General features: G+C 39.7%; 1 protein-coding gene and 1 long non-coding RNA gene across 4 annotated transcripts in view; one reads left to right on the forward strand and one right to left on the reverse strand.

Moving 5' to 3' along the window:
- Positions 1-12,326, forward strand: part of SLC39A12 (solute carrier family 39 member 12) — a 93,053-nt gene that overhangs the window by 50,823 nt on the left and 29,904 nt on the right. For all 3 annotated transcript variants that reach the window (XM_014346380.4, XM_034930059.2, XM_034930060.2), the window contains one exon: positions 1,960-2,147. In XM_014346380.4, coding sequence (XP_014201866.4) covers positions 1,960-2,147 — 188 coding nt within the window. The remainder of the gene's footprint in view (positions 1-1,959; positions 2,148-12,326) is intronic.
- Positions 841-9,346, reverse strand: LOC130540517 (uncharacterized). The gene is made up of 5 exons (XR_008954502.2): positions 9,313-9,346; positions 8,448-8,536; positions 7,335-7,467; positions 3,100-3,197; positions 841-2,185 (listed from the first exon to the last, which is right to left on the reverse strand). It is a non-coding gene; the product is annotated as an uncharacterized LOC130540517 (long non-coding RNA).

Here is a 12,326-nt window from a genome sequence, read left to right on the forward strand (position 1 = left end):
AAGATAAAATAACATTTAAATTAAAACCGGCCGGGTGCGGTGGCTCATACCTGTAATCCCAGCACTTTGGGAGGCCGAGGCATGTGGATCACCTGAGGACAGGAGTTCAAGACCAGCCTGACCAACAGGGTAAAACCCCGTCTCTATTAAAAACAAAAACTTAGCCAGGTGTGGTGGCCCAGGCCTGTAACCCCAGCTACTTGGGAGGCTGAGGTGGGAGAATCGCTTGAACCCAGGAGGTGGAGGTTGCAGTGAGCTGAGACTGAGCCATTGCACTCCAGCCTGGGCAACAGAGTGAGACTCCATCTCAAAAAGAAAAACAAAAACAAAAACAAAAAACCAAACCATGGTTTCATCAACCTGACTTATACAAAATGTTTAAAGCCAAGCCTAGCATTGAAATGACAGGTGTGTGGTAGCAGATGCTCATAAATCTCTTTTTCTGAATAATCTTAGTTGCCCTGTAACTTTTTTTCTTTTAATTTTTGTGGGTACATAGTGGTTGTATGTATTAATGGAGTACATGAGATGTTTTGATACAGGTATGTAATGCGTAAGAATCATATCATGCAAAATTGGGTATCCATCCCCTCAAGCATTTATTGTTTGTGTTACAAACTATCCAATTATACTCTTTTAGTTATTTTTAAATGTACAAATTAAATTATTATGACTGTAGTCGTCCTGTTGTGCTATCGAATACTAGGTCTTATTCATTCTTTCTATTTTTTTTTTTTTTGTAGTGATTAACCATCTTTACCTCACCTCCACCTTCCCCTACCACCCCACTACCCTTCCCAGCCTCTGGTAACCTTCTATTCTCTAACTCCATGAATTCAATTGTTTTGATTTTTAGATCCCACAAATAAGTGAGAACAATATAGCCCTGTTCTTTGCCTCCCAGGACGCAAGATGGGTTAGAACAGACATTTCTGAAACAGACCCAGAAATAGTAGAGGCTGGTCTGGCATAGGCTCCCAAGGGAGAGGGCTCTTCACAGTCTCTCTGCTTCCACTTCCGCACCTACATTGCCCCTAGGAAACTCTTGCCCTCTTGTGCTTGGAGTCCGTTGCTTAAAGTCCTGACACTGTTATTGATCTATCCTTCTTGGAGCAGTTTATCCAAGGTCCTTCCTGGGCGCATTAAAATGCACCTGGTCTGGAAGCCATCCCCTATCTATGGTCCTGAGTTTTGCTACTGTAGCAGGGATGTAGCCCCCAGTCCTCAAGCCAAAACCACAGGGCAGTGTGACGGTCTGCAGCAGGCCAGCAGAGATGTTTCAAGCCCCGTTCATGGGAACAATTATGCAATGGAACTAGAAAACTGGGTCCCCAAGCTGTCTATTGAATTTTAGTCTCAATCCCCCAAACTAAGAAGTAGGTGTTCTCAGATTTACTAACAGGTCAATCTTCTCTTGGAGGGAAGGCATGGAGAGAATGAGATCATTTTCCTATAATCATTTTCTAAAGGGAAAAATTTGTTTCCTAACCAACTTTTGCAATGCTTTAAAAATCTCATATTAAGTAGTTTTCTCTCCCCGCAGCAGTTTCTGCATAAGTAAATAATAAAAGCCCATATAGTGTCATGATTTCACCTGGCAAATTTCCAGGCCCAAAGATTTAGAAACCCTGGGACAGTGAGTGACTATTTTGCATTTATCTAAGTTGGAAATGTCACAGGATATCAAGAACTCAAGAATATGTCACAGGCCTCTCTGTAGATACAATCTTTAGGAGCAGCCAAAGGAATGGAACTCTTGAAATGCAACTTCCTAATAGTACGATGAATGGGCTATGAATTCTAGAGAAATATAGGAAAGCATTTTATTTACTGATCACTCAACTCTACCTATAAAATTGGTTTCAGTGCTGACATTCGAAATAGCTAATAGTGCGTTACTTTAGCAAAGGCATCTTCCATTAAATGATAATTATATTTTCCTTTCCTCTTAAACTTCAGGAGACTTTGCCGTGCTCTTAAGCTCTGGACTTTCTATGAAGACTGCCATCCTGATGAATTTTATAAGCTCCCTAACTGCCTTCTTGGGATTATACATTGGCCTTTCCGTGTCAGCTGATCCATGTGTTCAAGACTGGATCTTCACAGTCACTGCTGGGATGTTCTTATATTTATCCTTGGTTGAAATGGTAAGCTTGGTGGCTTTTCTATTTGATTTTTCTAAGCACTGAAAATGTAAAACAGAGAAAAAAAACAGTAAAAATGGAAGGATAAATGAGTAGAACAGAAGAATTTATAAAACAATATAAACCATTAAGGAATATTCTTTGTACTCCAAGAAAGTGCATTCTGGGCAGAAAGAACATAATTTGGGTACAGAAAATATTGACATTTTCTGTAGCATTAAAGTGACAGGTGTGTGATAGCAGTTGCATGTAAGACTTTTTTCTTTTAGTGATTTTAAGTGGAAAGAATGAAATGTTCATAATCTTCAAAAAGTAATCATCAGCTCATTCAATTCCAGCTTTGTACCTATATATGATGCCTGTATTTCCAGTTGAAAATGAAAAGTTCTGTCAATCAGCCAGCTATTTTATTTATACAATGCGAAAGTTCTGTTAAATAGCCAGCTATTTTATTTATACAATGGAAAATAATTCAACTGAATTTGTCATTGAATTAAATCACTGTTTGACTTAATTAACCAAATGTGTTTTTTAAATAATGATTACGTCTTTGAAGTTTGAATTGCCAAAAGGACAATTGCGCTAATGAAATGAGAAAGAATATTTTTATAGTATTTGGTTTCTTAAATTGCAACGTATGTTTCCTATAGAGGTCCTTGCTGACCTTAATGATAACTCAGTCATTAGTTTTCTTTCTGTATATCCTGATGAGGGAGTTGAACCTGGGAAATTTCACATTGTCTTGCTTCTTAAATTCTGGTCTCCTTAAGATAAAAGTCTTTTTGAAGGTCACTCTCTATTGGGCTTGTTTACAACTTTAAAAATATCTTAAGGTAAAATCATATTGATTATCCCTTCTCATGGGTTGGAATATGGCAAATAAAAATAAAATTAATTAACAAAAGAGGTACTTAAGGCTGAAATCAGGCTGAGTAAAAGTCAGATATGTTATTACCTGTGTCCTGGAGAAGAAAAAGTAAATAACCTTGAAGGTAATATGTGGAACAGATTCATTGAGATTGACTACTAATGAAGCAGAATCCAACCATTGTCCTGGAAGTAAAAGAAATATTTCATGAGGAAAAAAATACAGGAGGCAGAAACCTGTGCTAATAGAACCAGAATAGCAGTGCGTTGTTGAAGTTAAGTCTTAATAAGGGGATTCTCAAAGTAAACCCTGCCATTTTTAAACCCCACTCTAAGGCTCCTGAGTTTCCGGATGTTTTTCTTAATTCTTATGAGATGCATGCAGATGAGGTAAACACCAAATGTCCTTCCATATTTAGAAATGTTCTTATATATTATCTGTGATGCTCTGAGAACATTCTAATTTTGATAGTAAAGTGAAAGTGGAGCAAATTTTGACCCAGCAAATCCCATTGCTGTGTATATATTCAAAGGAATATAAATCATTCTATTATAAAGATACATGCAGCACTATACACAATAGCAAAGACATGGAATCAACCCAAGTGCCCATCAGTGACAGACCGGATAAAGAAAATGTGATACATATGCACCGTGGAATAACGCAGCCATAAGAAGGAATGGGATCGTGTCCTTTGCAGGGACATAGATGAGGCTAGAAGCCATTATCCCCAGCAAACTAGTGCATGAACAGAAAACCAAACACAGCATGTTCTCACTTATAAGTGGGAGCTGAGCAATAAGAACACATGGACATAGGGACGGGAACAACACACACTGGGGCCTGTCGGGGGAGGGTGGGGGTGGGGAGAGCATTAGGGTAAAGAGCTAATGCATGCTAGGATTGATACCTAGGTGATGGGTTGATAGGTGCAGCAAACCACTGTGACACACGTTTACCTATTTAACAAACCTGCATATGTACCCCGGAACTTAAAAAAATAAAGTGGAGCAAATTTTACCCCTTTTTCTGAACCTATCCCCCAACCTGAGGTCAATGTTATGGAATCCTGCGATTCTTTCAACTTGAGAAATCTGTATTTCCAGCTTTGTTGTGACTTTGAAACCACAGTCACTCACCATTTATTGAAATGAGCTATACTTTGTTTAAACTAAACAGTCTTGAAGGTAATGTGTGGAGCACATCAGTCCTCAGATTCACTCTTGAGCTTCCTAATTTTCAACTTTCGATTTCTAATTTCTCTTTATGGGTCAGTTCAGGGCAATTGCTGGATTCTTTTGAAGTTTACTCTGTTTTTCACACAGACTGGTTCTCTCTTCAAGTAGGATGAATGTCGATGTCTGTAGTCAATTTGTTTTCTTTGCTTTTGTCTACTCTCCCAGAATTGACGGGGGAAGGTTATCAAGAGCCATTTGTCATGCAGAACCCTAAGCTAAATATGTCATTTTCCTTTCAATGTTCCTGCTCCTTTTCTTGTAAGGGTAAGCAATTGCTTAGAAGAAAGCAATGTGACTGATATCCTGTGAGATTCCAGCTGGCATAAATCTTGACCCTGTTGCAAATGGCCATTAGCCGAGGAAAAACCAGCATCCTGGCAGAAAGACAGGAAAAAAAAAATACTTGCGAGTTTCCCGGGGCTACTTCCTATCATCCAGGTCGCTTGCTCTCACGGCCTTCTGAGCAACTTCTAAACAAATGCAGCTCTTTCACATAGCAATAAGTTTAACTGTTGGTGTTCTCTGGGGCCATGCCAAAGAAAATAGTCGGTCATTTAAAGGGAAGAAAACAAGGTTGCAAAGACTCTGAAACAGTAAAGAAAATAAATGCAGCAACTAAGGGGTAAAGGGGAACACTAGATAGAATATACTAGTTAATTGCTAAATCCTGGATATTGACCAGGTACCTTCTGAACAAGGTTAATGTGAAAAGACTAGCTAGATCTTTGTTTGTTTGTTTTAAAGAAATTGGGTGTGTTATTTCAAACTCCCAAAAGAACGAGAACTAGAGACATAAATGAGGCCGTTAGCAATGAGGTCAGCAAAGAAGAAAGTCCTCTCCGGGGAAAAGTGCCAAACTTAATTCTCCAAAGTAGAATTGGCTTATTCAAGTCTACTAACTCCAAATTGCACTGAAGCATGGCTAAAGGAAGTTAAGAATGAATGGCGCTCTGGGTGGCCAGAGGAAATTAATGCTCTGTTATGAAGATCAGTGTCCTAGACTGGGTTTCCTTCAAAGCAGCTGGGAAGACAAAGGACAGGGTGAAAGCAAGTCATTTTGGAGGTGATCCCAGGGAGCAGAAGTGAAGGGCCGGCAAACTGAAACAGAGAAGGAAGAAAAGTCAATACCATCTGTGTTTTTATTAAGTTGACCAGGACTACGGGAACACCATCACACAGGACCTTCTGATGAGGCTCAAGAAATATGCCTCAGAATAGTTTACCTGGGAAAGGAAGAGGCTTTATCTACAGGCTCTTGTCCCTGTGTTCAACACTGGCCCTGCCAGCATTATCTCCCCATCTCCACTTCCAGGTTATACACACCTGAGTACTAAGAGCATTCCTGTAAAGGGGCTCAAGCATCACATCAAAGAAGCCCAGGGCAGGAGAAAGAGGAATGCAGTGTGAACCAGAGGCAAGACTCTGCAAAACCAATCAACACCTCCTTGGAATGGGTCTCTGCAGCAGTGACTGGGGTCAGAGATGGGGCTGAGTGCATCTGAAATAGCACACGTGTGATGTCCATTAACGGTTGGCCCCTTCCACTCCTCAAATGCCCTCCTTTCCTCTTAACACCCATCTCTCCCCAAGTCCCTTCGTGGTGGTAGCCAGCCAAAATACCACAAAGACTTCATACAAAATAATAAGTGGAAGAAGCTCCAAACCCTGCTGGCACTGAGGCCATAGTTGATATTCTTCATCTCTGCTCTCCAGCATCCAGTCCTGATCCTCCTTAGCTCCAAGCAGCACTTGGGTTGATCTACATCAACCCAACCCTGGGAGGGGCAACTTAGGTCTTCAATGAAGGATCTGAATATTCACTGCTTTGTCCTTGTTAGGCTGTGTATCCTCTAGTTGCCTGGTGACCATTGTTACCAGGCATCAAGAAGCACCAAGAGATGCTCCAAGAAATCTGAATTTGTAGCTGTGTTCCTTCTCTCCTCACCATGCAGCAGCACCCCTAACTCCTCATGGTAACTGTTATAGGAAAGGAGTCCTAATTCAGACCCCAAGAGAGGGTTCTTGGATCTTGGGCAAGAAAGAATTCAGAGAGAGTCCACAGTGCAAAGAAAAAGCAAGTTTATTAAGAAAGTAAAGGGGTAAAAGAATGGCTACTCCATAGACAGAGCAACCCCATTGCTGCTGGTTGCCCATTTTCATGGTTATTTCTTCATGATATGCTAAACAAGTGTTGGATTATTCATTCCCCCCCTTTTTAGACCATATGGGGTAATGTCCTGACATTGCCCTGGCATTTGTAAGTTGTCATGGCACTGGTGGGAGTGTAGCAGTGAGGATGACCAGAGGTCACTCTCATTGCCGTTTTGGTTTTGGTGAGACTTTGCTGGTTTCCTTACTGCAACCTGTTTTGTCAGCAAGGTCTTTATGACCTGTATCTTTTGCTGACCTCCTATCTCTTCCTGTGATGTAGAATGCCTTAACTGTCTGGGAATGCAGCCCAGTAGGCCTCAGCCTCATTTTACCCAGCTCCTATTCAAGATGGATTACTCTTGTTCACATGCCTCTGACATAATCACTAACAATTACTCTTACCATTATAGTAACTTTCTTCACTGTTGGTTGATCCACTAATATAGGGAGCCCCAAATGAGCAGGTGATAGTGATAGTTTCAAGTTGACTGGAAACTTTATTGCAGGAGTTCTCAACCCCTGGTCCTGTTAGGAACAAGGCCGCACAGTAGGAGGTGAGCGGCAGGTGAGCAAGCGAAGCTTCATCTGTACTTACAGCCGCTCTGCATTGCTCACCTGAGCTCCGCCTCCTGTCAGATCAGCGGGGGCATTAGGTTCTCACAGGAGCGTGAACCTTATTGTGAACTGCGCATGTGAGGGATCTAGGTTGCACACTCCTTATGAGAATCTAATGCCTGATGATTGGTCACTATCTCCCATCACCTCCAGATGGGGCCGACTAGTTGCAGGAAAACAAGCTTAGGGCCCCCCACTGATTCAATATTATGGTGAGTTGCATAATTATTTCACTATATATTACAATGTAATAATAATAGAAATAAAGTACACAACCAATGTAATGTGCTTGAATCATCCTGAAACTATCACCCTCACCTCCAACCCTCGGTCCACGGAAAAATTGTCTTCCATGAAACCAGTCCCTGGTGCCAAAAAGGTTGTGGACCACTACTTTCTTGTATTCCCTGGTGCATTCTCCCCAGGAACAGGGTCTGTGGTCTGACAGTACCTAAGTTTACAGGAACAGGGAGCATAAATACACCAAGTGAAAAAACTAGCAATACCTATCTATCAATTGCTTTATAATTTGGTACTGTTTCTGTCCTAATCGCCATTATTTCCTTCCTTCTTCCTTTGCATTTAATTTTCTCTTTACTTTCTTGCAGCTATGTAAGAGCATCTCATTTTGTCTGAGAGCTGAATGTTCCGCCTAAGAAAATTCTCAGAATTGGAAATCTAGAGGATTTCTTAAATCCAGCTTCTCTAAAGTTTATAAAAATTCTCAAATAGAAAAAAAAGCCCTCAAAGTATTGTCTTTTTCCAGTGTTTGGATAAGAGAGCCTTTATTTTTAACTAATATAATTTGTTATTTAAAGCATAAATTAATTAATTAAAAAAATGTAAATGGGTTATGCCAAGGGAAGGTGTATTTTGGATCTGAAGCAATGTTTCAAACCTTTAGGCATTTTTCCTAGGGTTTTTAGATCCTGCCAAAATGGTGTTTCCATAGCAACAGGACTATAGAAACCTCAAGGGGCTATCACTGTAGATGTAACTAGAGATGTCCCTACAATGGGGGGAACTGGACAACTGCCCAGGAATTTAGTACATTAATAGAACCCAAGCTGATGGAGGAGCTGTAACTTAGGGAGGGAGCTAATGGGGAAGGAAGTACCTGTCCAATTCATGCCAAAACAAAATAAAACATAGCCCAGGTGCCCCCTCCAGGTGTATCCAAGGCAAATGAATTGGAATAGGGGAAATATCCAATTTCAAACCCTCTTCCCCCATCAACCTCCCTCACCATATAGGGTTCTAAATCTCTTCCCCCACCCTCACGTTTTTTGGATGCTCTTTAAAAACTTCATTTCCTCTCCAAGACTACCCCTTATGTTTCTTCAACCTTATTTTACTTATCTAATAACTTTGCAGGCAGGGGACTGGGGGGAGCAGGAACCTCAAGAATAAAAAGCAGTCAGAGCAATTTACTTATCTTCCCTCTTGTGAGAAGTGTCTCCCAGAAGTAATATCACAGCCAGACCTTTGCCTGGAGGACTTTCAATTTCCAGATAATTTTCCTTAAGTGAAAGGCAGGATAAAAGGTATTTTGAATATGAATTTTTAAGATCTTCTACCTTTAAAACATATCCAAAAATGCAAAAATCAAACCTGAGTATTCAATCTGGTCAATAAACAGGATTATCAATATAGTTCATCCTCTCTACACTTATTGTAGGTCAGTAAATGTAGCAGCTTCAAGAACATGAATTGGGTAAAAACAAAAAAACATTAATTGAGTGACAAACATCCACCTTTCTAGCCAGGCTTCTCCTCTCTTCTTCATCATATAACTATAAAATTAAACTAAACTAGAATCCTAGACTTTTAGAATATTGATCCCATTCCCTCCTCCCCATTTTTCTTTCTTTTTCTTGTGATTTACTGAGTTTGAATGAGTCTTTCTTTATCAGAGAAATCTAGACTCCGAGGCAATTCAGTCAAAGATCTACAATCACCAAGTCAGGTCTGGTAAATGAATCCTTTCTCCATCCAAAAGATGAGTAAGTCTTCCTTTCTTTGAAGTTTGGCAATACCTAAGTGTAATTCTGTTAAACATCCACCCACAGGAAGAGATTTTGTTTGAAAAAGACATATGAAGTAACCTTGATATACGTATTTGTTTTCAACAAATATTGTAGTTAAAATCAATGAGTTCCATTGGCATCATTTTAAATATCCTTTGGCTGAGAAAGAAATAGCAAGCTTTCAAAACTCAATTCAGGCAGCAAAATTAATGTAATTTAACATTCACAATTACTTCTTAACAAAAGCAAGAAGGGTGAATCATTCTTACCAACAATTTTGAAAGACTTCTATTCTCTTTCTGTAAAAATCAGTCAAACCCCACACTTCGAAATTTTCTACTGAGAAAATGAGTAATTAAGCCAACTTTGGTGAACGCTGAATTCTCTCTATAATTAAAAGAAATTGACCATCAGAAATGCTGGTATTTTTCTACTCCTCATTCCTCTTTTCTTCTAACTAATTTCTCAAATCATACACACACATACACACAGATCTTCCAAAGCAGTTATTTTAAAAATGCAGTTGGCCCTAGAACAACATGGGTTTGAACTGCATGGGTTCACTTATACTCAGATTTTCTTCCACCTCTGCCACCTCTGAGACAGCAAGACCAACCCTTCCTCCTCCTCCTCCGTCCCTTCAATGTGAAGATGAGGATGAAGACCTATATGATTGTCCACTACTACTTAACTAATAGTAAATGTATTTCTCCTCTTTATGATTTTATTTTCTTTTCATTTCGTTTCTCTTTTCTTCTTTCTTTTCTTTCCCAAAACAAAATAATACAAAGCCCAGGCGCCCCCTCCAGGTATTTCCTTCCTTTCTTCCTTCCTTTCTTTTTTTGAGACAGAGTCTCACTCTGTCGCTCAGGCTGGAGTGCAGTGGCGCGATCTCAACTTACTGCAGCCTCTGCCTCCCAGGTTCAAGCAATTATCCTGCCTCAGCCTCTGGAGTAGCTGGGATTGCAAACATGTGCCCCCATGCCCGCTTATTTTTATGCTTTTAGTAGAGATGGGGTTTCGCCATGTTGGCCAGGCTGGTCTGGAACTCCTGGCCTCAAGTGATCCACCTGCCTCAGCCTCCCAAAATGCTGGGATTACAGGCATGAGCCACTGCACTCATCCCCCTTATGACTTTCTTAATAACATTTTCTTTTCTCTAGCTTACTTTATTGTAAGAATACTGTATATAATACAGAGAGCATATAAAATATGTGTTAATTGTGTTATTGGTTAGGCTTCTGGTGAGCAGTAGGCTATAAGTTGTTAAGTTTTGGGAGAGTCAAAAGTTATACATGAATTTTCAACTGTGCAGGGATCAGCATCCTAACCCCCACATTGTTCAACTGAACTAAAGCTGGCTGACATCTGTCTTTGCCTGAGCTTTACGACTAAGAATTTGTCTAACTGAATCACTTCCCCTAAGGAAAAAAAGGAGAAGAGAATTGTTAAATACAAGTTTAAAGCAGGTAACATCTTAGTCTCTCCTAATTGTGTGTGACAGTGATGTGCTCTTTATCTTATAACTCACAGTTTTCAAAAAAATGTAATTTATCTTCTGCAAACTGCTTCATGAATTGCCTTGAGAAGATCCCATTGGGAAGTGATAGACATATAAGATTCTGTATTTGAATTATTCAGCAAATAAAATTTTTAAAGCTGAAGATTTTAAAACAACCTTGAGAATAGCCTCCGGGTTGGCTGTCCCATATAAGTTGAGAGCTGTGGTCTTTGCTTTCTTGCATAACAAGGAAGGTTAAAACAGCTATGTTAAGTTGTTTATTGAACATAAATACTAATTGAAAAAGACCTAAATTCAAAACAGTGGGAACAAACCTGCTGATTTCAGGAGATTCTTGAGTCAACAGAGTGTTGAGGATTCTACTCTTACTAATCAAATATGATTCTAAAATAGAACATATTCTAACATCCCTCTTTTGATTGATGTCAAAAAGGACAATCAAAACAATGAATTCCATGAAAAAAAGGAAAAGCACAAGATAGCCATAACCAAACATTTATCTGAATTCGACCCTCAGAAGATTGTTAAAAGCAAGAATTGATATATTTGTAAGCAAACATTCCAGAGAAGATTTTTATCCTCCAGAATGTTGTAGAAAGGGAAATCCTGGAGGGCCTTTTTAAGACTCTGTGGCTGATAAAAGCTCATCTCTGTGCATATGTAACCATCTCCACCAAGGTCCAGTCAGAGGGTCAGCAAGGTTCATTAAAAGAAAGACACTCCAGACTTCCCTCCGTCTTGTTTACATCAAACCATCACAAAGAAATTAGAAGTAGAAAACCCTGCAGACTATTGAAAGGGTGGCTGGGTGCGGTGGCTCGCGCCTGTAATCCCAGCACTTTGGGAGGCAGAGACAGGCGGATCACGAGGTCAAGAAGTCAAGACCGTCCTGGCCAACACGGTGAAACCCCTTCTCTACTAAAAATACAAAAATTAGCCCGGCGTGGTGGCGCACACCTGTAGTCCAGCTACTCAGGAGGCTGAGGCAGGAGAATTGCTTGAACCCAGGAGGCGGAGGTTGCAGTAAGCCAAGATCGCACCACTGCACTCCAGCCTGGGTGACAAGGTGAGACTACGTCTCAAAAAAAAAAAAAAAAAAAGGGCTTAAATCCTGCAAAAATGGATTTGTTTGTGCTTGTTAACGAAGCATGAGGACATGAGAGCTGAGTTTATGCTCAGGGACTTTGAGATCTAAACAAAACTCAGAATTTCATGTTTTTTAGTGGAAAGTAATGACAATGAATCTTTACCAGGCAGCAAGTGACATCTCTTATTATCACATAGGTTCTTAGATCTAACCTAAATGGTGCTTTATTAAAAATATTGTAATATTGTAATCTTTATATTATAATAAGCTAAAAAGCTAAACAATGATATTACAATAAGTTAAAAAGATAAGTAGTTAATAAGCATATTACAGTAAGCTAAATATATCACAATAAGCTAAAAATCTAAACAGTTAAAGCAAACTAAGAATTTTAAAGTTTTAGCTATCATGTTTCGGTCTGATCCATTTTAAGTTAATTTTTATATATGGTATTAGGTAAACATCCAACTTTATTTATTATTATTATTATTAGAGACAGAGTCTTGCTGTGTTGCCCAGGCTGCAGAACAGTGGCATGATCATAGCTTACTGTAGGCTTGATCTCCTAGGATCAAGTGATTCTCCTACCTCAGTCTCCCAAGTAGCTGGGACTACAGGTACCTGCCACCATGCCCAGCTAATTTTAAAAAACGTTTTTTGTACATATGGCATGT

The sequence above is a fragment of the Pan paniscus genome, chromosome 8 (genome assembly GCF_029289425.2).
Source record: "Pan paniscus chromosome 8, NHGRI_mPanPan1-v2.0_pri, whole genome shotgun sequence".
Taxonomy (NCBI): domain Eukaryota; kingdom Metazoa; phylum Chordata; class Mammalia; order Primates; family Hominidae; genus Pan; species Pan paniscus.